This window comes from Phragmites australis, chromosome 6 (assembly GCF_958298935.1).
Source record: "Phragmites australis chromosome 6, lpPhrAust1.1, whole genome shotgun sequence".
Classification (NCBI taxonomy): domain Eukaryota; kingdom Viridiplantae; phylum Streptophyta; class Magnoliopsida; order Poales; family Poaceae; genus Phragmites; species Phragmites australis.
In genome coordinates this window covers 15,962,475-15,985,439 of record NC_084926.1, presented here as the reverse complement: position 1 = coordinate 15,985,439, position 22,965 = coordinate 15,962,475, and the positions used below count along the sequence as shown (strand labels likewise).

The following is a 22,965-nucleotide window of genomic DNA, read 5'->3' as shown; positions in this document are numbered from 1 at the left end:
GAAACCCATGCTACAGCATTTGATGATAACTAGTTCATAACAATCAATACAGTATATGAAAGATATCTTATGCTGTGCAAGTTATAGATAGCTACAATAGTAAACATTTGAAGTCTGAGAACATCCTTGACAAAGCAAGTGTCCATACAAGCTAATGCCAACTGACTGCTGGAATTAGTTCCTGTAAAGCTGCTAATTTAATTCATACACAGATCAGAAGATAATTGATATAAAGCTCCATTAAAAGAAAACTCTTCAAGGGTCATATTTGGCCCCTTTAACAGTGTGAATGCCTGGTTTTCTCGGTAAAAGTGAGGTTAGAATTATGCCGGAAGACGTAAAATTTCCCTTCTTTGACAAGAATGCTTATCAGTCTTTCTTCTTCCTATCAACATATGGATACTTCTGGTAAATGAATATGCTTGTCATGACAAGTGGTAGTGCCATCAGGCAGTAGAGTGATGGCGGCTTCCCATCAAACATAAATTGTAGTAGCGCAGTCACAAGGAGAGCTGAGACTATAACAAAACCCTGAAAAGTAAATAGGTTAGTGCAGTTCTTAGATGCATATGAAAGGAGCAGCTATTTTCCATGTAGTATAAAGTTTAGGCACTTGCCTTTTTAACACCACCTGCATAAGTTGTGACAAGACCAACAAGAATTCCACCCACAGCATTCATTAAGACCGGAACCTGAAGAAAAGCATAAAGATTAGGGACCCAAAAAATCAATGCTGATCTATTGAACTTTACGAACTTAATCTAGGAATACAGCTTTTGCTTCCACCTGTGAGTGACTTCTTGGATATGTCAGACATGCGCTTCTAAATAAATGCAAAACTTCAATCAGTGACTTCAAAAGATTAGCATTAAAATGACCCGCAAAGGGAAGCAAGGATTTGGCCCTTGAAAAAGGTAAGCAAGACACTAAAAAAGATAGAGAAACAATATCATATTTGATCCTGGAAGATCTATAGTTACATACTTGGCTACTTATAAACACTGGAAAAGCACCTTATTCCGAACCATCGAGGTTAAAATGGTAGAGGTGCAATGCCAGGATATTCTCCTATCTCGGCCATGACCCATCCAATAAAAAATAAATAAATCAAAGGTGTATATTAGCTGCTACCCTGCTACACGAGCACTTCATTGATGTGCTACAATAACAGAAGTGCTGAAAAAAAAATTAGAGTGATTTACTGTACAAGTGGCTGATGAATATCTAACACCACTTTTCAATCCAATGGTTGATAAGTATGCATGGTGCCATTATAACACAAAGAAGAGGATTGGGATCCCTCTTAGGTAGGAAACGTAACCAAGGTCTTCAGTATTTTTAGCCATTTTGATAATAGCTTGTCTCAAAAACAATTTTCGGTGTGGTTGGGCTTAGCAGACTAAAAGGCATAACATAAAGTATACAAGGCTACAAGGTAAGGTTATGTTGCATCCAAGCAATTTAACTGCTGATTACTGAGGGGTCAACTACATTTCTTCATCAGGAAGAGAATCAGGAGCTATCATGGTCCATGTATGACATAAGGAGATGTTGCTAAATTTTAGCCCTCCCAGTTGGTTTGTTTTCTGAAACTAGGTTTGGAGTGCTACAAACAAGTGTAATTATTTATGATTAACGCACAACTTGGCTGTGTCCAAGCTTCACCCAACAGTGAGTAAAAAAAAACATAATGAAATAACAAAGTACCCACCAGAGTCCACAAAGTCCATTCATGGAAAAAACCATGTGTTCTGATTGTTTCTCCATCTGGTGAGCGGTAAGTACTTGCTAACAAGCACATACTTCCAATAAATGACATCTCGATGGTCATCATATAGGAGGTATGCTTTTTAACCTGCATAACCGTTGAATTTGTTAGCAGTAGCAATAAATCGCTTCCTGGAAAGTAACATGGTAAGTAAGTCCAACCTGAGATGCCCACTGACACAAAGAAGAGGCCAAACCAGACAGCAAAGAAGCGACTGTAACAGGAATGATTCCATAGAACAAGACATAGTCAGAGCTACCACCCTTAGAACCTTTGCTGCTACTCTCCCCAACGCTTAGAAGGACAGCAGCACTAATCAAGAGGGTCAATGCTAAAATTTGCTTGGGTGATTGCTTTTGCCTGCAAGAGGTTGCAAAAAGTAATCAAACTAATGAATAAGGAAGATACTTCTGATAGTTATCTAATCACAGAGTGAACCACGTGATATTGTGGATGGAGCAAACAGAGAAACTGCATGATTCATAAATATAAGCGTGAAAAAGGTATAAGGCAGTTGTTTTAAATGAACATAAAAGGAGGTCAAGTTTCTTGTAGCAACTGAACTGTAGCAAACTGTAAGCCCCACCTCTAATTCTCAACACAACCTAGTCAGGAATTAGGTGAAATTGGCCAATTTTGTCCAAATTTCTAAGGAATACCCGGAGAATGCTATAAAATAGTTGATTTCTGTAGAAAATGCAAAAAAGGGGGCCTAAATAGACTGGTTCACCAATGTTCTAATTCTATACCATCACAGAATCAAGATGAAACTCTATGCTAGGATTTCATTTTCTGTACCCCACTGATCATTACTAGTTCTCCAAATCCTTTAGGTAACTTACATCTGAAGGCCAGTGAACTCTTGATACATGAACTGGAGGTGTTTTCCGTCCTTCATTTTCTATGGCTCCCATGTTAAAAAGACATGTGTAAGCCAGATGAGGACATGAACAATTAGGCTGGTGGAATTATTAGCTTCATAACTGATTCAAAACATATTCAATGTGGGTCTCTAGATCACCAACGAATCTTCCAGATAAATTCTAAAACAGTTGACAAATAAGAAGTAGGAATGCTACTTTTCCATTAGGTAATAATCTTTTGATCTCAGCCATATCATTAAAATCATCGAAATATATGATTCCCCCAAATAAGCAAGAGGCACCTATTGCTTTTGCAGTTGAATGACATTCAAAACAGAGTATTCAGTCCTTAAGGAAGTTCAAAGTATAATATCATTGGATACATATTTTTGTAGTTACTTCTGTACCAGATCTTCATCTTGAGTATTGTCAAGACACTGAAATTCGAATAGGAGGTACTGCCAGGACATACCCCAAAATAAGATATGTGAAGAATGCTGTCCATAAAAGCTTGGTCTGGTTAAGGATTGAAAATGTCAAGGAATCCAAATTCTTGTATGATATTTGCAACAGACTATTTTGCAGTGCGTAGATGGCAGCAGGGAGTCCTGATGTGGTCAGTGATCCAGCAAGAGTCCAATTTCTAAATTGCTTCTTCAGACCACCCTCTGCAATCAATAAAATGATTGCACAAATAACCTATATACATGCAAATACAATCAGAAAAGCCCAGGTGAAGAACATGTTACATTGATCAAAATAAAATCTAGTATCAGACCTTTGCTACTTCAGTTGCAAGAACTAATGTAGTCACTATAGCATCTCGGCTGCAGTAGTAGAAACAACAAGGGGTTCATTACATTCAAAGCTGTGGAAAGAAATGGAACTTCGTAATAACAGAAAACCTGGCATCTGAGGAATCGTGAATGAGCAATGCCGACAAATTGGCTATTGACAGATGTAATTTTTCATGGGACTGTTATATTATTATTTGCTAACAAACAATGGATGTTGTTTCCATCTGATTCATCGCTTGATAAGAATAATATGTTTGGAATTGAAGTCATCCAGTGTCTATCATACTGAAGCATTTATTAACTCAACATCAAGGCTTCTTCTTTGTTAAGCTCGCTGATAACATTTAAAAGCACAGCTTAGTGCTTACACAACAATGCCGTTTAGGCAATACGATCAGGCACATAGATAACTAGTTTTTCAAGGGTCCAAAGTTCCAAACTAAGGGCCTGTTTGTTTTTTATTCCTGATTGTGGATTCTAGCTTCTAAAATTAGAATCTAAAACAAATAGGATGATTCTACAACCACAATCCACAATCTGGAACCAGATTATGCCACAATCCACAATCCAAAAAAAAAGATGCTTCTAGCAGATTATGATACATATTTACCCATCATGCTATTACAAAATAACAGTTCGCTTCTTTCTCCACGCGATCGCCACCTCCCCCTCGCCACAGCAGATCTAGCGCGCGAAGCGGAACTCTGTTGAGGGTTCCTCGGCTAGAGGGCTTGGCCAGGGCATGGCCGGCAGCGAGCGCCCAAATGCGGCGGCACTCGGCTCCTGTGGGGAGCCACGCCGCCGACGAGCCGAGGACCAACGAGCGCGCGTAAAAGTTCGCAGGAGGGCCAGTGATGCTCACCGTGGCTTCGGTTGGGGAAGAGGGGCTGCAAACGCAAATGCGCGATGAGAGGTAGCAAAGGTTGTAGCCGAAGCCGCGAAAGAAGATGGCAGAGCCCCTCGATTCATCGGGAAGTGGGCGAAATCGCTCAGGAATAGGTCGGAGAAGACCTTGGCGACCCTCCTTCATGCTCCTCAGCTAGCAGGCTCGGCCGAGGTGTGGCCGACGACGAGCGCCCGAATGCGGCAGCGCTCAACTCTTGTGGGGAGCCGCACCGACGATGGGCCAAGGACCAACGAGCGCATGCGGAAGTTCGCACGAGGGCCGGTGATGCTCATTGCGACTTTGGTTGGGGCGGAGGGGTTGTAGACGCATATGCGCGATGGCGAGGTAGTGGAGGTTGTCGCCGGAGCCGCAGAAGAAGATGGCAGAGCCGCTCGATTCGTTGAGAAGCGGGCGAAATTGCTCAGGAATAGGTTGATGAAGACCTTGGCGACCCTCCTTCGTGCTCCTCAGGGCTTGGCTGGGTCGATTCAAGCTTAGCGGTGTGGATTTGACAGTGGTGCTCTGCTCTCCTCTGTGCTTCGATGTGGGTGGCTGAGAGAGAGAAGGGAGACGACAAACTGAGGGCAAGAGGTGGGAGAGAAGGAAGATTATAATAATTCGGTGTTGTTTGTTCTAGATTGTGAGAATCAAAATCTGGATTGTTAGAATCACATGAAAAAAACAAACAATCCCTAATATAACAAACCAACCCCTGTAACACAAGCTAATCTGGCTATGCCACAGTTACATGAACCAACCTGTCTGTTATCCCATCCACGCCCTCAATGCTCGATATCAAACAGCGAAATCATTGTTGTATGCAAAAATAATGAGACCCAATAAATTGCAGCAATTGCACAAGTTCCTATGCCTCCGCAATGTGGACGCCTGTAAACGCGCCGCAGTTCTCACAAACAATCAGCACTATCTCCTCCCTTTTCATCATGAAACCCTAGGGGAAATCGCGCCCTGTGCCATTCCACAATTGTACGCGAAGGAAATAGAGCTCGAAAAACTACCACCACGAGAGACCTTCTCCCCCTCCAAATCGAATAGGTGGACCAACAAGAGCGCTCTAGGGCAGCGAGGTCGTCGAAGGAGCAGCACGGCACGATTAACCGGGGGGTCCGGCACAGCGAGAGATTAGAGAGTGGTGGGCTCTTACCGGACGAAGCGTTTGGAGACGAGGGGCTGGGAGCCGTACTGCAGGGTGAGGAGGGCGAGGCAGAGCTCAACCTTGCGCCGGCTCGGCGCCGGGGCGTCCGCCGCCTGGTTGGACGAGGAGCCCATTCGGCCTCCGCCGCGCTCGATCGCTTCAATTCCGATCGAAGCCACCGCAATGCGCCGGCCCGGTGCTCGCTGCTTTGGATTTTTTTTTTTTTTTTTTTTTTGCCCTTTTTTGACGAGCCCGCTTTAGTCTTTGGCGCTGGCATGAAACGCTAGGTGCTTAAAAACAGAGTACTAAGTATCTATATAAAAAAATATAATTTTTAATACAAGCAAGACTTTAGATATTTAAACATGATTAATTATTTTATTAGTAATAATATGAGTAGCTATGTTTAAGTAAGAATATGTGCTAGTGCAGTATAAAAAGAAATCTAGTTTTTTATAAGCACCCACTGTACATACTCTTATACTCCACTAAGCAGGGCGGACGAGGACAAGCTTTGCCCTCTTTTGGAGTGGCAAATTTCCAATTTTCTGGTTGGATTGGACGAGCAAGTTTCACATGTGTGAAATTTCAATTTGAGTAGAGTTCATAAATCTGTTTTTGCACGCAGAAATTTCACAGAAAATAGTATAATCCGCACAAAGAATTCACGCGCCAGGGACCGGATGATTTCCTGCTGCAGCAACAACAAATAGAGCCGTTCCGTGACAGGAAACGGTGGAGATATAGACAAGCTGCGGTGGATGATGCGTGCGAGGGAAGAGCAATATGATGTTCGCCGAGAACAAAAATTTATCTCAAGTTTAAATTATGAAAACAAAATCAAATGATATAGTGGCAAAGCAAGCAGTTCCTCTAACGTAACTGCACAGAATAACGTCATCACTAACACACAAGATCCACATAACGGTGCAGTTACATCATAGAATCTCCATCCATTGGCCAGCGGATTGATCCTGTATAAGAACTTCGATTAAAATCCAAACTACACTTTTTCTGTGTCGATTTAAAGTGTGCCACATGTACACCCACAAGATCTCATGTCCACGGTCACACTCCACCCTTGGGAGAGTCTGTCTTCTCATGGCAATTCCCACCAAGGCGCTCATAGAACAAGATGTAGCCATGATCCGTGTTGCTGGAATATTCACGAGAAGAGCCGTAAAATGTCTGCAGGGTGGACTCCTGGATCATCTCGACACTGTCATCGTCGAAAGACAACCAGTGGTCATGGCTTTTGATTTTGGCTACGTAGTGGCCCTGGTTGGGGCCGCTCCCCAGGTGGACCACCACAGCGAAGAGGGAGTACTCACAGTCTGCATCGTCAGAGATGCTGCTGAGCTTCAGCTCCAAGGGATATACCACTCGATACGACAGTTTCTTGTGCCGATTAAGCTGCTCGATGAACTTGAAACGCTTCAAGTGAATCACCAATATTTGTGGCGCCTTTTTTATCTTCATTCTCTTCTCTGCTTCTTGCAAACTGCAAAATCAACCAAAATTTTGATTTCATACTTGCTTGTTACAAGAAAATTAAGCAAGGTAGTTCCTTCCCACATGGTAGTTTTCAATGCATTTATCCTCATCTACCCAACACAAAAGGTTAACGATGGGACCCTGCTATTTTGCGCGCACGGGGAGGCCTCCTCATGAACCTTCCGACAGCTTCCTGCACTCTTTTTTCAGAAATTTTTTCCCTCCACGTCTTTTCTTTTTTTAGAAAATTATACATGAAAAAAAATTGAGAAAAAAGTTTACACGATAAAGTTTTACTCAAAAGTTTTGAGAAAAAGTTAACGAAAAAAGTTTGGCTCAGAAGTTTTGAGAACAAATTTACGTAAGCCCCACACAACAGTCATTCGCTCGGAGTGTACACACGCGGAAGAGAATTTTCGTTAACCATCCCAGTTGGAACTGGATATACATCAATGAGAAATGGGATGTAAAAACCAGTATCTTCTATTCCAGTTCTATCATCTATGTATTATGTTGCTATCTCATAACTTGTGTGACATCCAAATCTAGTGGATCTAAGGACCTGTTTGGCAGAGCTCCTAGAGCAACTTCTCGGCTGGAATCAGGAGGAGCTCTACCAAACAGCAGCTTTTGGCTTTTAGCTCCCTGAGTGGAATCCGTGGGAGTGATTCTCCAAAATGAACTAGAAGTTGGGGAGCTGAAAAAAGCAACTTCTGCTGATTCACTTCCCGCAGAGAATCACTTCCTCCATATATTTTATTTTAGAGAATCACTTTCAGCCACATAATCAAGGGCCGTTTGGTAGAGCTCTGATTCTGTGGTAAGAGTGATTATGTGGTGGAAGTACGGTGAAAGTGATTCTGTAGTGGAAGTGATTCTATTTGTAAAATCGTTTAGTATGCTAGTGGTGGAAGTGATTCCTGAGAGAATATTATGTTAAAATCGAGGAGAATCAGCCGGGAATCAGTGGAAGCTAGATTTTTCAGCTCCCACCTTGCAATACAAATCGTGAAGTGATTCCCGCGCGGAATCCGCTTGCAGACAGAGCGTTTGGCAGCGCGGGAGCTGATTCCCGCGCGAAATCACTCCACGGAGCGCTACCAAACGGGGCCTCACTTCCTCCAGAAAATCACTCCCCGTAGAGAATTTGAATCAGACAAAGCTCTACCAAACAGACCCTAAGTACACCCAAAGAATGACTTGGTACATTATTGTAGCATCTAGGTCTCTAGATAAGTGATAAGTGTTTCAATGATTAATAACAATCGTATCATTGTGACTAATAAGTTTGTTTTAAAGGATATAAAAAAATTAGTTCATAATGATATTAAGTATTCTTGATGCCTAAAGTGATTCTATGGTCAATCAAAGAATATGAGCATCAGTAGAAGTAGTTTTAAGTAGAGTCCAATTCAACCCCCTCTTGGACCATTCGATCCTTTCAATTATATATCCAGAGCCTACTAAAGATTTCTAACAACAACAAGAACAAAGCCTCTAGCCCCAAGCAAATTGGGGTAGGCCTACTAAAGATTTCTATGGAATACTAAAAACATCTAAGTTCCCCTTTTCAACAACAGAGGACATGCTTGGATTTGTTTTCTATATTGCCTGAATTTCAGTAGTTGATAAAACTTAATGAATACACCGCAAGGATTGAACTTATCAGCATGTCAGTGAGCAAGGCCTCCAGTAACACCCTCAACAAAGAGAAACAATTGGGACATTAAAATGACATCTAGTCTTGTTACCTGCAACATTTGTCACAGAAGAACTTGTCATCAGCATTTAAAGTCTCAGTGGAAAAGAAACTCTTCAGGCAGCTTGTGAGTGAACTATTCTGTTCAACATCAACGCTCAAGTCAAAAAATGTCTCATCCTTTGCGGTGATGGTCTCACACATTAGACATCTGGTTTCATTGGTCAAAATACCCTGCATGGTGAAAGAGTAACTGTGCACAAAATCCTTAGAAGAAAATTTGAGAGACCTAGGAGGTACCAGGTATCTTTTCATCAAAAAAGATGAATGGCACCCAGATTCATGTTGAAGAGAACCTGGGTGGTATGTGTAAACCCACTCCACCCACCGAGTTAGGCTCAATTCCTTATTGGAGGAAAGAATAACCGACATTTTACTTTTTAAGTGATTTTAGTTACCTGAAAATTCTTATGTACCCATGTAACCAGTGGCTCTTTTTTGACTGCATCCACTGCTGCCCCATTCAAGACCTTTTCAGGAGATGTGGTCTCAGGAGAATTATCCTTTGGAGAACTAGACTCCTTTTCCAGAATATCAACAATCTCATTCAATAAGAAATTCAAAAATTCATGGGCATCCTACAGAATAAAATAGAAAAGATATGTTACTTCTGGAAGGTTTTTATCTCTTTAAAAGATAAGAAGCAGAAGAGAACTGAAAGAAAGGTGCACTTTTTCAAAAAAAAAAAAAAAAAAAAAAAAAAAAAAAACTTTTTGTAGGAGATGACAAGGGATCAGAAACTGGAGTTAAAAAAATAGCCAATTTCAAAAGGGCTTATTGAATCAACAGATAGAAATTCTTCTTAAGAACCATGCACACGACAAAAAAAGAGATGCAGGTAATACAAATAGCTGAGGCCTAAGGTTCACGAAACATACAAGATAAACGCCCTAAGGCAGGAATAAGCTAATCATGATCAGTTTATGATCTGATAATGTGATTCGTGGTACCACTGTAAAACATCTGCAAGTTACCTGATGCATGTAACTGCGAAAAGATTCGTTCAGTTTCTTAACCGTTTGAACAAAACGTTTTGGAGCGATAACACCAGTCTTTTTCTTCGCTGAACTTATCTGCAAAAAATATCACAACATTATTATTTGAAGAACAACAGTCTGCTGGAAGTTTCATCTTACATGCACAAACCCATGCAGTAACAATCATGTTCATGTATGCAACAAAAAAACAAGTTAGCACTTAACAGCTATCAGAACCTATAACAGGTCTATGCACTTGCTTTAATTGCAACTCACAACTTTACATAATATTAGGGATGGGCGTGGAGCACCAATGGATATTCGTGGATCTACACGAGTACAACTTAATTAACTAACTAGTCATTTTGATCTAGTCAAAATAACTAGTTAGTTGTTTGAGTTGAACTAAAATGGATCCATGGATCGCTCCACACCCATCCTACATAATATCCAGATGATCTAAAAAAATGAGTTCTCAATAATAGGCCAGTGCAGTTATATAATGAATTAAATGAAGCAATACAGAATTGCCAACAAGCAGTGCACAGAGCTAAGACAATGCAAACAGCTATATACTAATCAATTTGTACATTGTGTTAAATCAGTATGAGTCATTTTTTTAAACAGAAAGAAATCATGAAAGGTTTATGTCCTGAGTCTTGTAAAATATTATACCAATCTTAATAAGAAAGAAGGTCTCAAACAGGACACTATGAATGTCAATTTGTCATAAATCAAATTTATTCCATAATCAAAATTCTCAAATATGCATGGCCATTTCAAGATCCGCTACTCTGCAAGGATAATTAAATACCGCTATAATTCGAAATCAAATGGAATAAATAAAATATATACTATCAAGTCACCCCCCACCCCCCACCCCACCCCAAAAAAAAGGCGGGAAATACTATGCATGAACAACTGCAATATACTGCATCAAACATTCTCTAGGTCCAGAGGAAAATGAAAATTATCAAGAACAATTCTTACTGGTATATCACTTCATTTAATAAAAATACATAAATTAGAATATCAACTAAAAAGGAAGTTCCTTATATTCCTTTACCTGTGAAAAAAGATCTGCTAGACAGGTCAGCAAATTTTCTTCAGCATCATCAGTATTTTTGTTATTGGCACAATATTCTAGAAGCTGCTCCCGAAATGGAATGCAATAATAAAGTGCCTGAAAAGAATTATAATTTTGATATCCCAATCAGTACTGCACCCTAAAAAATGCCAATAAAACATTCCAGATTCCACTATATTTGTGGATAACAATAACCATAAACAGTAACATCTAATAAGCATGCGATACGCAATGGATTGTGTTATTTCGAGACATATTGCTTTATTGCTAGATATGTCAAATCAACAAGAAGCAGTATGTATGACAATGAGGGGAACCATGAAAATGAACAGCAACATTCCTCGATTTGGATTTTTTGGGAGCTAGGATAAAAACAATCAGCATTTGCAACTTAAAGGACAACCTGTTGGGAACATTTAAAACTCTACAAGCATAACTAATTATTGCACATATGATAGCCAAATCCACTGGATGTAATGTGTTGTATATTTGTATCAAACTATAGTAGCACTTCAATAGCTCTACATGCCTACCCAAGTACCCATGGTTCATCTACAAAGATAACTAAACAGGGCCCAAGTGTAGTAGATATTATTCAATAATCAATAGTAAGCATCCCAATGTTCCACAAGAAAAAAAAAATGGTTTCCATTAGCAAGCATCCAAATTTTCCATAACCAAACAAAAGTTAGCATAGCCTCAGATAATCCTAAAGAAGATAATGCGGAGGTTTTCAGGGTGCAAAACAGAGAAGCAATACGACAGCACATGTTAATCACCACGCTGTCCTGTTATCCACAATCACATCACCGGAGAAACACAAACATACTGATTGGCGTAACCCATGCTCCCATGCACCTAAACGAATTCAAATCAACTGACTGGTCCCCAACACCGCACCAGAGCTAGAACAACAGAATGCGACGCCTACCTCAAAAGCTAAAAGAAGGCCACCCTAACGGTTTACGGAGCAACCACCTAATTAAAATCTCACCGGAATTCCAATCATACCAACACGGAAACTGATCCGATAGCCACCGAGCAAGCAGCGAACGAGTAAAAAACAGCCACTAGCGCCGCACAATCACACGCACGGAGTTGGGGGATTGTGGGGGGGGGGGGGGGTTCACCTCACCTGGAGGACGCTGTTACAGTAGCAGGTGTTGCCGAAGTTCTCGAGGCCGAAGTAGCGCTCGCCCTCGGGGAACTGGTCGCCGAAGGCCCTCTCGAGCTTGGAGAGGGTGGAGCCTATGACCGACCACCGGTCCCACCACCCGGAGGCGGCGCTGGCGAGGGACCGGAGCCCCGACCCGCCCTCGGAGAGGGACTTCTCCGCGGTTGCCGCCGCCGGCGGGGCCTCCGCCGTGGGCGATCGCGCTGGCTTCGCCATGCTAGGGCTGGGGTGGCCTGGCCACGCGCGTGGCGGCGGCGAAGGAGTAGGACTGGGCGGCGTGAGGCTGACGAGGCCAAAGCCAGAGATCGACAGGGGCGGTGGGATGGAGGGAGCGAGGATGACGCTAATGTTGCGATGTCTGTTAGGAAGGTGGTTTTTTATCACTAGTTTTTTTTTTTTGGAAATAAAAATTTTCTCTAGGTCGCGTCCCCGTGTGCATCCAAATTTGACTTTGCTATTGGACTATCTCCAACACGCATCCCGGAGTACTGTTGAAGTAGAGATTCTCTATTATTTATCTCTTATTTAAAAAGTAGTGTATCCTCTTTATGTGTGTTTGGTTTTATATCCTGTTTTGTTTCTGAAACTTTTTTTTCCCCATTCGTACGTGTCGCAACCCCACTCCTCTTTCGATCCAAACAATCTGAGGCGACCTTTTTTTTCTGGCGCTGACAAGCCGATGTCACCTAGGCTCGCTCTACTCCCCTTCACGCCCGCACCGATCTTTGTCTCGCCGCTGCGAGCCAGCTCTCGACTCTGTCCCTCCCGCTGACGCTGCTCAACGCCACCAAATCCCATAGCCACCGCATCTGCACAACGGCCACTCCCTCAAAATCTGTCGTCGCCGCGTGGATCTTGACCTCCTTCAACCATCGCCGCTACCCTTATCCTCCCCTCAGCTATTCCCCTATAAAGCCCGACGACTCGGCCGCCTTGCACCATTTTTTCGAGCCTCCACCACATGTGCTTCCCCTCCCAGTAACCCTAGATCCCGACCGTCCTTGTGCCTCCGCAAGTCACCACCACCGCTTTTCCCAACCGGAGCTCGAGTCGAAGATCATCACCGCCTTCCGCGTCGTGAATGCCGGTGAGCACCGCCCTCCTCCCCCTTCTTCCCCTTTTCTTCTCTGTCCTTAGCGCCGCTTCATCCAATTTGCCGGCGAGCCCTCGTACTAGGACTCCTCTCCACCTCTCGTCACCGCATGTCGCACAATGGTCATCACTGCTAGGACCGCCGTCATCGTCGCTGGGACCACCATCTCCGAAGCCTGCTATCACCTTCGCTGTCGTTGCTGGTGTCGTGAGGCCTGCATCCTTGTCCTCAGTCTTGACAATGCTGGCAAGGCCATCATTTTCTGTAAGTCACACCCTCGCCTGGTCTCCCTTCCCTCCCCCGAATCTCCGCATGTTCGCTTCGGATCTACAATTTGGTTCCGCTAGGGTTCCCCGATTTTGATTTGGTTCCACGTGCGTAGATCTCGACTGCAGATGAGGAAGGTTGTCTCCACGATCCCAAGTGAGTTCCAGTTTTAATTTACCCACCTACTTGTGCACTTCTCTTGTTAGGTTGGCATTGGTGGATTTTAGGTGATGGTGTTTGTGTGTTTGTCTTGCTGTATTGATTGGGTTCAACATGGAGACGGTACAGTACACCAACATCAAGTTCCAAGTCTGGGATCTCAGTGAGTGGCTTGGATCTCGCTAATCTCTTTCATTTTCGGATTAAGCTGTTTACATATCCATGCGCAGTTTACAAGTCTAGGATCTCGATGAGTGGCTTGGAACTAGCTGCGATATCACTGTTGCCAAAATGATTTACTCACAAAAATTGATTGGTATGAATGTTCAGATAATGGTCATGGCAAATAGAATGTCAGTGGTTCTACTTACTACTTACCAAATTGGTTTAGTACCTGATGCATTAGCAAGCTACGCTGCTGGAATATATTATATAGTAGATACCTGAGCAGTTTGTTGATGATATATGTTAGCTCTCGATTTAGTTTTTGGTAATTTGCATGATTTATAAACTTCAACAACAACATATTATGGCAATCCATTTTTATGTCCACCCATATCTCAAAGCCTTAAACTATCTGTTATAACACTAACCTTACAAATTGCTTAAGATGAAAATGTTATTCCTCAATAAGATAAGTGGTCCTTTTTTTAAAAGATACAATTTTTTTAATTGCTAACCTCATGTACTGATGTTTGTAGTACATTTGAGTAACTACTCAAGGAGTATTCTTTTATTAAAGTTCTAGAAGGGATGCTAGCATTATGAGTGGCTTACACGAAGGCTTGCAATCTGTTCCAAGAACCTGCTAGTATTGAAAGAATCATAAGGTATTTCTTTAAGAGTTGTAGCATTCTATAACAATGATTGTTTCTGTTTTAAATAAAATTGTGGTGTTGTGTTTGGTTAGAGTCCCAAAATAGCATGCTATCATTACTATAAAATAGATCATAAGTAGCGTCTCATCAGTATCGATTCGAGCGTAACTGAAACTATTGATGTATCAGTGCCGATTCTTAAACTCCCACGCGTGAACCACGATTGAGGCGTCAAGAACCGACATTGCATCAATGCCGATTCTTGGCGCCTTAATTATTGCTCGTGTGTGGGAGTTTAAGAACCGGCACTGATAGTCACTACCAGTGCCGGTTGGAACTAGAAACGGCACTGATGTCTGTGTTATATTTATATCTAGCATTGAGCCACTCTCCTCGTTTGCTCCATTCAGCCTGACGCCGCTTGTTCTCCCCAACTGCCGTCTCCTCCCTATCCACAGCCTCCTCATCGCGGATCGGCTCGTCGCCTCCTCGTTCTCGTCCTCATCGTGCGTCGGCTCACTGCCTCATCCTCCTCATCGTGCGTTGACCGCCACCTCCTCGTCCTCGTCCTCGTCGTGCGTTGACCCGCCGCCACCTCCTCCTCCTTGTCGCACGCTGACCGCCGCCTCCTCCTCCTCATCGTGCGCTGACCGCCACCTCCTCGTCCTCATCATGCGTCGGCCCGCCGTCACCTCCTGGACGTCCCCATAGCGAGTAGCAACGGCAGTGGAGGTGGAGGACATAGATATAGGCAGCGTGAAGGCGGCCGCTCCATCCTATCCGGCCGCCCAGGTCCGGGGGATCACCCTAGTACTCCTAGCCTCCAGATCCTCAATAGCGTATACGCTTCCTACCCAGAAGGGCCATGAAATACCTAGGTTAGTTCTCAAATTTAAGTTAGCATATTGTAGTTATCAAATTTATAGTTAGCAATTTTAGTTAGCCAATTTAGGTCCTAACATTAGATATGTATTTTAGTTCAAAATATGTCGGCTTATTATTAAATGTGTATGTCATAATATTAGACGTGTATCGTTATATCGGTGTTTTATATGTTACCATCACTTCCCAGTGAGTAACTAATTTGGTACTTTCTTGTTCTACAACTGATGACTTGACATAATTATGAGATTATCCACATGTGTCGATTGATATAGCATTGACGTTTTTTTCTCTAGGCATGTAGACGTATCTGTGACTTGTCTTAGGCACATCTGCGTGCTCAGAGATGAAAATCTCTTTGCTATAAATTATAAGAAAATCAGTTAATACTGCAGTTTGCAATTAACCAATTGATGTAGATGCTTCCTTATCTACAGTGGCTACATGACATTATTGCAAACCTTAGTGGCACACCACCTATGGTGACAACCACATTAGCCGATAACAATAAAATGAAGATCACTATCTCTTTTAGCATTGCTTTTCCTAAAGAAGGATATATCACTTTAACAACATCAAGCTCCAAAACAGATAAAAGACTTATGGCTGAAAGATCGGTTGTTCATGCACTTCTACAATCAGTTAACCTGTAACTTGGATACATATTTCTGGACTACAACTATTTCAAATTGAAAGTGCTTGAACAGAATGAGGATGTGCCTGCAATGACTCTTGGGCTCTCGCGGTTACATGCAGCTGAAACGGTTGGTGACATGAACCTGTAGTTTGTAGCTAGAATTATTTCAATAATATTAAAAAAAAATTCTATATTGTTGCTCTTTGTCTATAGGATTTTTACTGAAACACTCGGATGTGGATGGATCGTAGCTTGACTTCAATCTTACATCTTCTTGCCTAGCAGTGGGGGTACACATTACTTGGTCCTCAATGCAGGAAGGTCCGAGAAGGAAAGTATGAGTCACACCTTAAGTTTCAGTGTGATAGTAATAATTTTGTTATTTACGGAAGTCTAATGGAACTTCTGTTTGAAGCAACAGCTAGTGCGCCCATTTATGCACTGAATCATTTTGATGTAATATTTGGAGTTGAAATTTTAGATATCAACTATGACTGTAATGATATTTGATGTAATTTTAGAAATGCTTGTAGTTTGAATTAATGTATTAAGTGTTTATCGCAGCTTAAACATTAGAAGAATGGATGCATGTGCATGTGATGCATTTTGGATTGTGCAATTTTTTTTTTTTGCTGCCGAGATCTATCAGTGTCGGTTCTATTTTGAACCGACACTAATTACTCGATACTGATAGTCAGTGACTATCAATGTCGGATACAGAACTGACACTGAAAATCACTATTATGATATTGAATTGTTTTGATTTACTTTATGGTTTTTGGACTCATAATTAAACTATCATGAGTGCGTACTATAAGCACATGATAAATATTTTAAGTAGGTGGCATCAAATTCTTACCTGAAAAGCTTGTTCCCTGTTTAGTTAGGGTATAGTGAGATTGTGAGAAAATGGTTTGCATTTGTATCTATACTGCATGAAATTGATAAAAAAATGTACTCATTGATGCTTACACCTACCTGTCACATTTCTTATCAATTTTGACATGCTTTTTTCTGCATTTTTTAGTCATTCCCTCTAAAAGCTTGATATGCAAATCCTTGGCTCATTGCAGTAAAGAAATGGTCATTGCTTGGGATGCCTAAAAATGGTCATTTCTAACATTGTTTAAAACTAACTCTTTGCAGGAATTACAATTTGAACTTAACAAATGCATGGTACTGTTAGGATTAAGTCAACGATATTTAGCAAAAGTGCACTTACCTGAAGGAATAACTTGGTATCAAGGCAGATTTCTAGATCCACGTTGTATCTGAAGCAGTAGGCTTTGAGCTTATTGGAGAGTCGCCTAGTACTTCTTGCTTTTATATTCCTCCTCAGGAGCTTGTGTGGCACCAGGAGCAAAATTATGTTGCTGTTGCCCCTGAGAAGAGAAATCCTAACTTACTCTATTAACATGCCATGGCATATCATGCTGGAGCTCACACTCCATTTAAAGACATAACCAACACTATCAGTGGTAATGTTTTTATCAATTGATCTTTTTCTTTTTGCTAACAAAGCAAAATGGTATTCTAGCTATTTAGAAAGACTCTAGCCATGCATTGATGCATATAACTCTTGGCTTTATCATTGGGGTATTCCGGATAGTAAAGGCTATGTTGCGTCACTTAAGTTTTACGTCTAAATTTTTAGCTATCGCCACTATTAAGACGATGGCAACATATATTATAGCGTGAAAATATTCAGCTCACGTTGCAACACACGTGAACGTAACTATAGAAAAACAAGTCAAGAGAAAACATCATGTCCTTATAGATACGGGATAAGTCTGATTCGACAACTGAAACGGATGTGACAGTGAGGGACATGATCCTCTGCAGTACGGTACCGTACATCAATAGTCACTGATATGTAGGTCCGATCCCGTATGTCAGTGATGGCGTAATACTGCAAAGGATATCTCTCCGACAGCGAGTGAAGGATGATCGATGGTAGATCTATAGTTACTGGGGCCTCCCTCTTGTTCCTCCTTTTCTTTCTTTCTCTTCCATAGGTAAAATTTGAATGAGGATTTGGGAGCTTTTAGATGCGCCCGGGGTAAGAAACTTGAGCCCCCTCTATTTCCCGGTGGATCTGTCCATGAGGATGACTACTTTGGGATTTAGGGGAGGGTGTGGGTTTCCTCCATGAGAGCAGGAGATAGGTAGGCTAGCCGCAAGGTAGGAGGTGAAGGGGGAAGAAAAGAACAGACAGGTGATGGCTGCTTGTCACTATTACGCTGATAATACTCCCTCCAAAAAAAATAATGTTTTAGATTCAGTCAAAAATTTCAAACTTTGACTATAAAAAACTTTTAAAATACTTTGTTTGAAAACATAAAAATTATATGTGTAGATTTCGCTCGAAAAATACTTCCGTAACTCATAAATTTATCAGATTTTTAAATATATTATAGTAAAAAATAATGGTCAAATGTATATATCAGAGATCGTGTCATGTTCAAAACGTTAAGTACTCCCTTCGATCATAAATACTTGACGCTTTAGCTAAGATCTGATCAAATTTTTAAAACTTTGAATGCCAATAACTTCCAAAATATTTAGTTTTTGAAAACATAAAAATCATACGTATAAATTTAATTTATTAGATATTATAACTATATTATAATAGAAAATAATGATCAAAATTACATATTAAAGTTGTCGTGTATTTTTTATTGGAGAGATTTCGTCGTTAGTGTCCTGCAACGGTCAAACGGACATTAGTTGCATTTGCAACATTTAAAAGACTAAATGTTAGAAGACGTGCTAGAGTTATGATGGTGAAAGTAGCAACAAGCCCGCTAGTCTGGCGTGGAATCCGCTCACACGAAAGTAAGAAGAATGGTCTCGCTCTCGAGCTAGGAGGCTAAAAAACTTGTTCTCACCAGACTTTTTTTAGATAATACAAAAAGTTATCCCTGCACATTCAGAGATAATACTTTATCCGTTTCAGTTTACTTATCACTGTCTTTTACCATAGCAAATTTGAGAAAACATTTTTTTAAAGAGATTTATGTATACTTGAAAATATACAATGTTAATAAAGTTTGTTTCATGATAAATCTAATAATATAAAGTTTTAAGTGTCTATAAATTATTTTTAGAAAAAATACACAATCAAATTTGCTATAGTAAAATGTGGTGACAAATAAATTGAAACGGAGGTAGTATTATATCTCCAAATCAAGAATGAGCTTGTTGAGTTGTTCTACAGAGTTTTTTAATATTATTTTTTGTATAGAAAATTTTAAAATATTGCACAAATTCGAAAAATTACAAAAATAACCCATTGTCGCTCAATGGTCGAGCGAAATCTAATTTTCACATAACGAAAAAGTGAAAATTAGATTTTTGATATATAATCGCGTGAAAAATTGAATTTTTGCTCATTGAAATAGAAAAAATATTTTTTATGGTTGAAAGAGCGAAAAATTGAATTCTCATTGAGATTTTCGTTCTTTCATTGAGCGAAAATTGTTGGTGAACAGGAACCAACAAATTATATTTTTTTTCTCCTTCCCTTTTCTCTATTTGGATAGTAGGGTTGTCATGCTCCAAAATTCAAGAAACTTTTTCTATAGATCCTATAATTCATGATTAATCTATTTAAAAAGATTCACCTCAATACCCCATGTTGGTTTCAAAATAAAGAAAAACTCCAAATATGGCTACTTTTAGAACTTCTAGCACTTTTTAAGGCCTCAAAACAATTCTGAAAAATCTGGAAAAAATCACTAATATTCCTCTCATGTGGAGTAATAATTTCTAAAATTATTTGTAACCCTAGGTTATTTGGTGAAAAAGTGAGTTCCTTTGCAATGCTCCATTTATATGCATTTTTATCATTTCATGTAATATTCTCTTTTAATTCAGTTTGAATTCAAACATGCACAAATTCATCCAAACTCTTATAGAATACATATAAATATGAATGTGCACAATTTGGGGGTGTGACATCAAATAAAAAAAGAAATGTCGGTAACCGGACAAGTACCTGCACAAAATTATATCGAATGAAAATATTGGCAATCGGACATCCTTTCTCAATTAAGCAGCACTGCCATCGTTATCACATTATCACGTAGCATTATCACATAGCAAATGATCAAATCCTCCGAGAGGTAGTGCCGCCAAATTAATCCGTGTAGAATTAAGCAGCAATATAATCGCTCTTCTCTCGAGGCATATAGAGAGTTACCTCCTAATATATATATATATATATATAAAAGAACCGATCGAGAACGAAGCTTGATCGGACACATGTAGCTAGCTACAACAATTGCCGGGCCGTACAAGACCTCCACGACACCTGCCATCACAACTCTCCTCCTCCTGCTCCTACCGACGATGCTCCCCTCCACCATGTTGGCGGCACGCCTACCTGCTGGAACTCTTATCGAGCGCCTCCCCTTGGATCTTGTAGTCATCTGCCCCCGCTGCTGGCGACTAAGAGGGAAGCACCTCCTCTTCCACCCCCAACCCCAGTAGATGATTTTTTATCTATTGATGATCAAAGATAAAAAAAAAAGATTAACTTAGGTTAAACCTAAATGAACTTATACATGAATCGTGTGAAACATGATTTCACCATAAGCCTGTTCACGAGGCCTCCATGCTAATATATAGACAAGTTATAGAGAGTTTAAACTGGATACAACTATATCTCTAAATTCTATCTATATAAGAGTTTGTGTTTGATCGAAGATAAATTCTATCTATCACTTGAAGCTATAAACTTGGCCTCCAACTCTTTGCGTGCAACTCTTTTCGTTCGATGTAATTTTGTGCAGGTACATGTCCGGTTGCTGACATTTCTTTTTTTATTCGATGTCACACCCCCAAATTGTGCACAATCATATTTATATGTATTCCGTAAGAGTTTGGATAAATTTATGCATGTTTGAATTCAAATTGAATTAAAAAGAAAGTATCACGTGAAATGATAAAAATACATATACATGGAGCATTGCAAACGAACTCACTTTTTCACCAAGTAACCTAGGGTTGAAAATAATTTTAGAAATTATTATATCACATGAGAGGAATATTAGTGAATTTTTCCATATTTTTGGAAATTTGTTTGAGTCCTTAAAAATCTCTAGAAGTTCTAAAAGTAGTCGTCTTTGGAGTTTTTTTTTTATTTTGAAACCTACATGGAGTATTGAGGTGAATCTTTTTAAAATGAATTTATCATGAACTATAGGAGCTACAGAAAAAAAAATTGTGAATTGTAGAGCACAACAACCCCACTGTCCAAATAGAAAAACACGGAAAGAGAAAAATTAGAATCTGTTAGTTACTGTTCATTCAACAATTTTCCTCAATGAAAGAACTAAAACTCCAGTTTTCACACAACGGTCCCGTGAAAAATTGAATTTTCTCTCTTTCAATCATAGAAAATATTTTCGCTATTTCAAATTGTGAAAATCTAATTTTTGCTTTTTTTATTGTGCGAAAATTGGATTTCACTCAACCATTGAGTGACGGTGGGTTATTTTTGTAATTTTTCAAATTTGTGCAATATTTTTTAAATTTCTGTAAAAAATAATATTAAAAAACTCTTGTTCTGCGACCTGAGTTCAGCAGGAACTGTTCAGAAGTAGTTGGATTCACGAAAAATGTGCCAGGTCTTGCTTCCAGTCTGTAGTCTATGCTCTTCAGTTGACGAGCATCGTGGACTGTGGGATGGTCCAAGAGGAGAAAAACCTTGACAGCAAGGGCAGTTGACCGGGACGAGCTTGAGTGCCTCTCCAAACCCAATGTAGGTTACGTCCTTGAAACCTGAAATAAAGCTCAACAGATTTTATGGTTCTACATGTATTAGAAAGCAGGTGAAAGTAAGAAGTTGGAAACTAGAAATTCTACCCACAACAGAGTTAGTTTCTTGTTTACAACTTGGAACGGTTGAGTTCAGAAGTTACAGTATTTAGATTTAAGAGTTTAAAAAGTTACAGAAGTATGACCAGGTTAACAATCACAAGGTTAATTACCTACTACTCTTGAAAACTAAACTTACTGCTTCAACCGGTGACATGTAAACATTGTAGATTAATTTGACTCTTCAGCAAGACATAGTTCAAAAGATCTCAAAATGATAATAACAGATGATGAAGATCTTTAAGCAGCATGCTGTCAGCATAAGAGCAAGTGTCTTTCGATCAAGTTACAAATGGCTCTTGCAGGCAATAAATAATATATATTAAAAAATTATGAACTTGTGAAGAAGGAAATCGTCAATGCTGAAAATGGAAAAGGTCTGCACTTGACTAATGTAATCGGCATTCATACTTAGGAGTTTTTCTTGTTGTCAAATTTTGCTATATTTCAAAATATCAGGCAGAAAAGCTCAAAAGACAAATGGGAAAAGGAAGTTTGTTAGGTAATATTATTTTAATAATTTAACTTACTCCGTTTCGTAGGTGTTTTTAGACCATTCAATTTGGTAGTTGGCAGGCTATATTTCGAGATCCGCTGAGAACAGAGCAGCGATTTTTTTTTTTTAATACTGAACAGAGCAGTGATTTAATGCATGATATTGTCGGGAAAGACTATTGAAGTAATTTCCTTAGATTTTTACCCGAGTTAGATCAGCTAGTGATCATCTAGAATTGTGTAGGCCATTAAAACTGGCAATGAACATGTGAATGTAAAATCGTTACACCATGAAAATATGAATATATTTTATTGAACTTCTATTGATTTATCAATAAAAACATTCACTTGCAATAGCTTTTACTTTCACTTAAACATCAAAATAAATTCTTATAAAGCAAAAAATCTTACTCTTATGAATTGTGTTAGACATGATCCGTGAGTGTGTTGATGTGGCTGTTACCTGTTGATGGTTCGTCCACTATTGTGTTCCCCTGTAACTTGACTATCCCTGGAAATATCTTATGTCCAACTGCATCCCAAGAATAGTATCGATGCCACAACATATTGGTTTCAGAATTGAACAAGCCAATGATATTGAAATCTCAAACTTGAATGTACACCACCGGGGTTTTGTCTCCTTGTCATTCTTTAGCCCAAGCCAGTGGGCGGTCATGTGCTGAGTTTACCAAGTCCCTGTTCTCAACAAGAATGCATGTGTGGCCTGCTCAAGCTAGACACGACTTGCATATGATATTGCTCATAGGCACTGG

At 40.1% G+C, this 22,965-nt stretch overlaps 2 protein-coding genes across 6 annotated transcripts; both read right to left on the bottom strand.

The window, feature by feature from the left end:
• Positions 1–37: 37 nt before the first annotated feature.
• Positions 38–5,716, bottom strand: LOC133921909 (UDP-N-acetylglucosamine transporter ROCK1-like). Of its 4 annotated transcripts, none has more exons than XM_062367005.1 (8): positions 5,480–5,715; positions 3,410–3,458; positions 3,104–3,330; positions 1,930–2,128; positions 1,712–1,855; positions 757–823; positions 618–692; positions 391–531 (listed from the first exon to the last, which is right to left on the bottom strand). In XM_062367005.1, the coding sequence occupies exons 1-7, from the start codon at positions 5,602–5,604 to the stop codon at positions 622–624; spliced, it is 882 nt and encodes a 293-aa protein (XP_062222989.1). In that variant the 5' UTR covers positions 5,605–5,715; the 3' UTR covers positions 391–531; positions 618–621. The 4 variants fall into 4 exon arrangements, with proteins under 4 accessions (XP_062222988.1, XP_062222989.1, XP_062222990.1 ...); XM_062367006.1 differs by having other exon boundaries at positions 787–823; XM_062367004.1 differs by lacking the exon at positions 757–823 and having other exon boundaries at positions 38–531; positions 5,480–5,711.
• Positions 5,717–6,257: 541 nt separating this feature from the next.
• Positions 6,258–12,333, bottom strand: LOC133921907 (ubiquitin carboxyl-terminal hydrolase 4-like). 2 transcript variants are annotated; one of them, XM_062366999.1, is made up of 6 exons: positions 11,923–12,333; positions 10,767–10,883; positions 9,698–9,796; positions 9,122–9,301; positions 8,716–8,804; positions 6,258–6,971 (listed from the first exon to the last, which is right to left on the bottom strand). In XM_062366999.1, exons 1-6 carry the CDS (start codon positions 12,175–12,177, stop codon positions 6,539–6,541), a joined length of 1,173 nt encoding a protein of 390 aa, XP_062222983.1. In that variant the 5' UTR covers positions 12,178–12,333; the 3' UTR covers positions 6,258–6,538. The 2 variants fall into 2 exon arrangements, with proteins under 2 accessions (XP_062222983.1, XP_062222982.1); XM_062366998.1 differs by having other exon boundaries at positions 8,716–8,897; positions 11,923–12,332.
• Between the last annotated feature and the right edge of the window lie 10,632 nt (positions 12,334–22,965).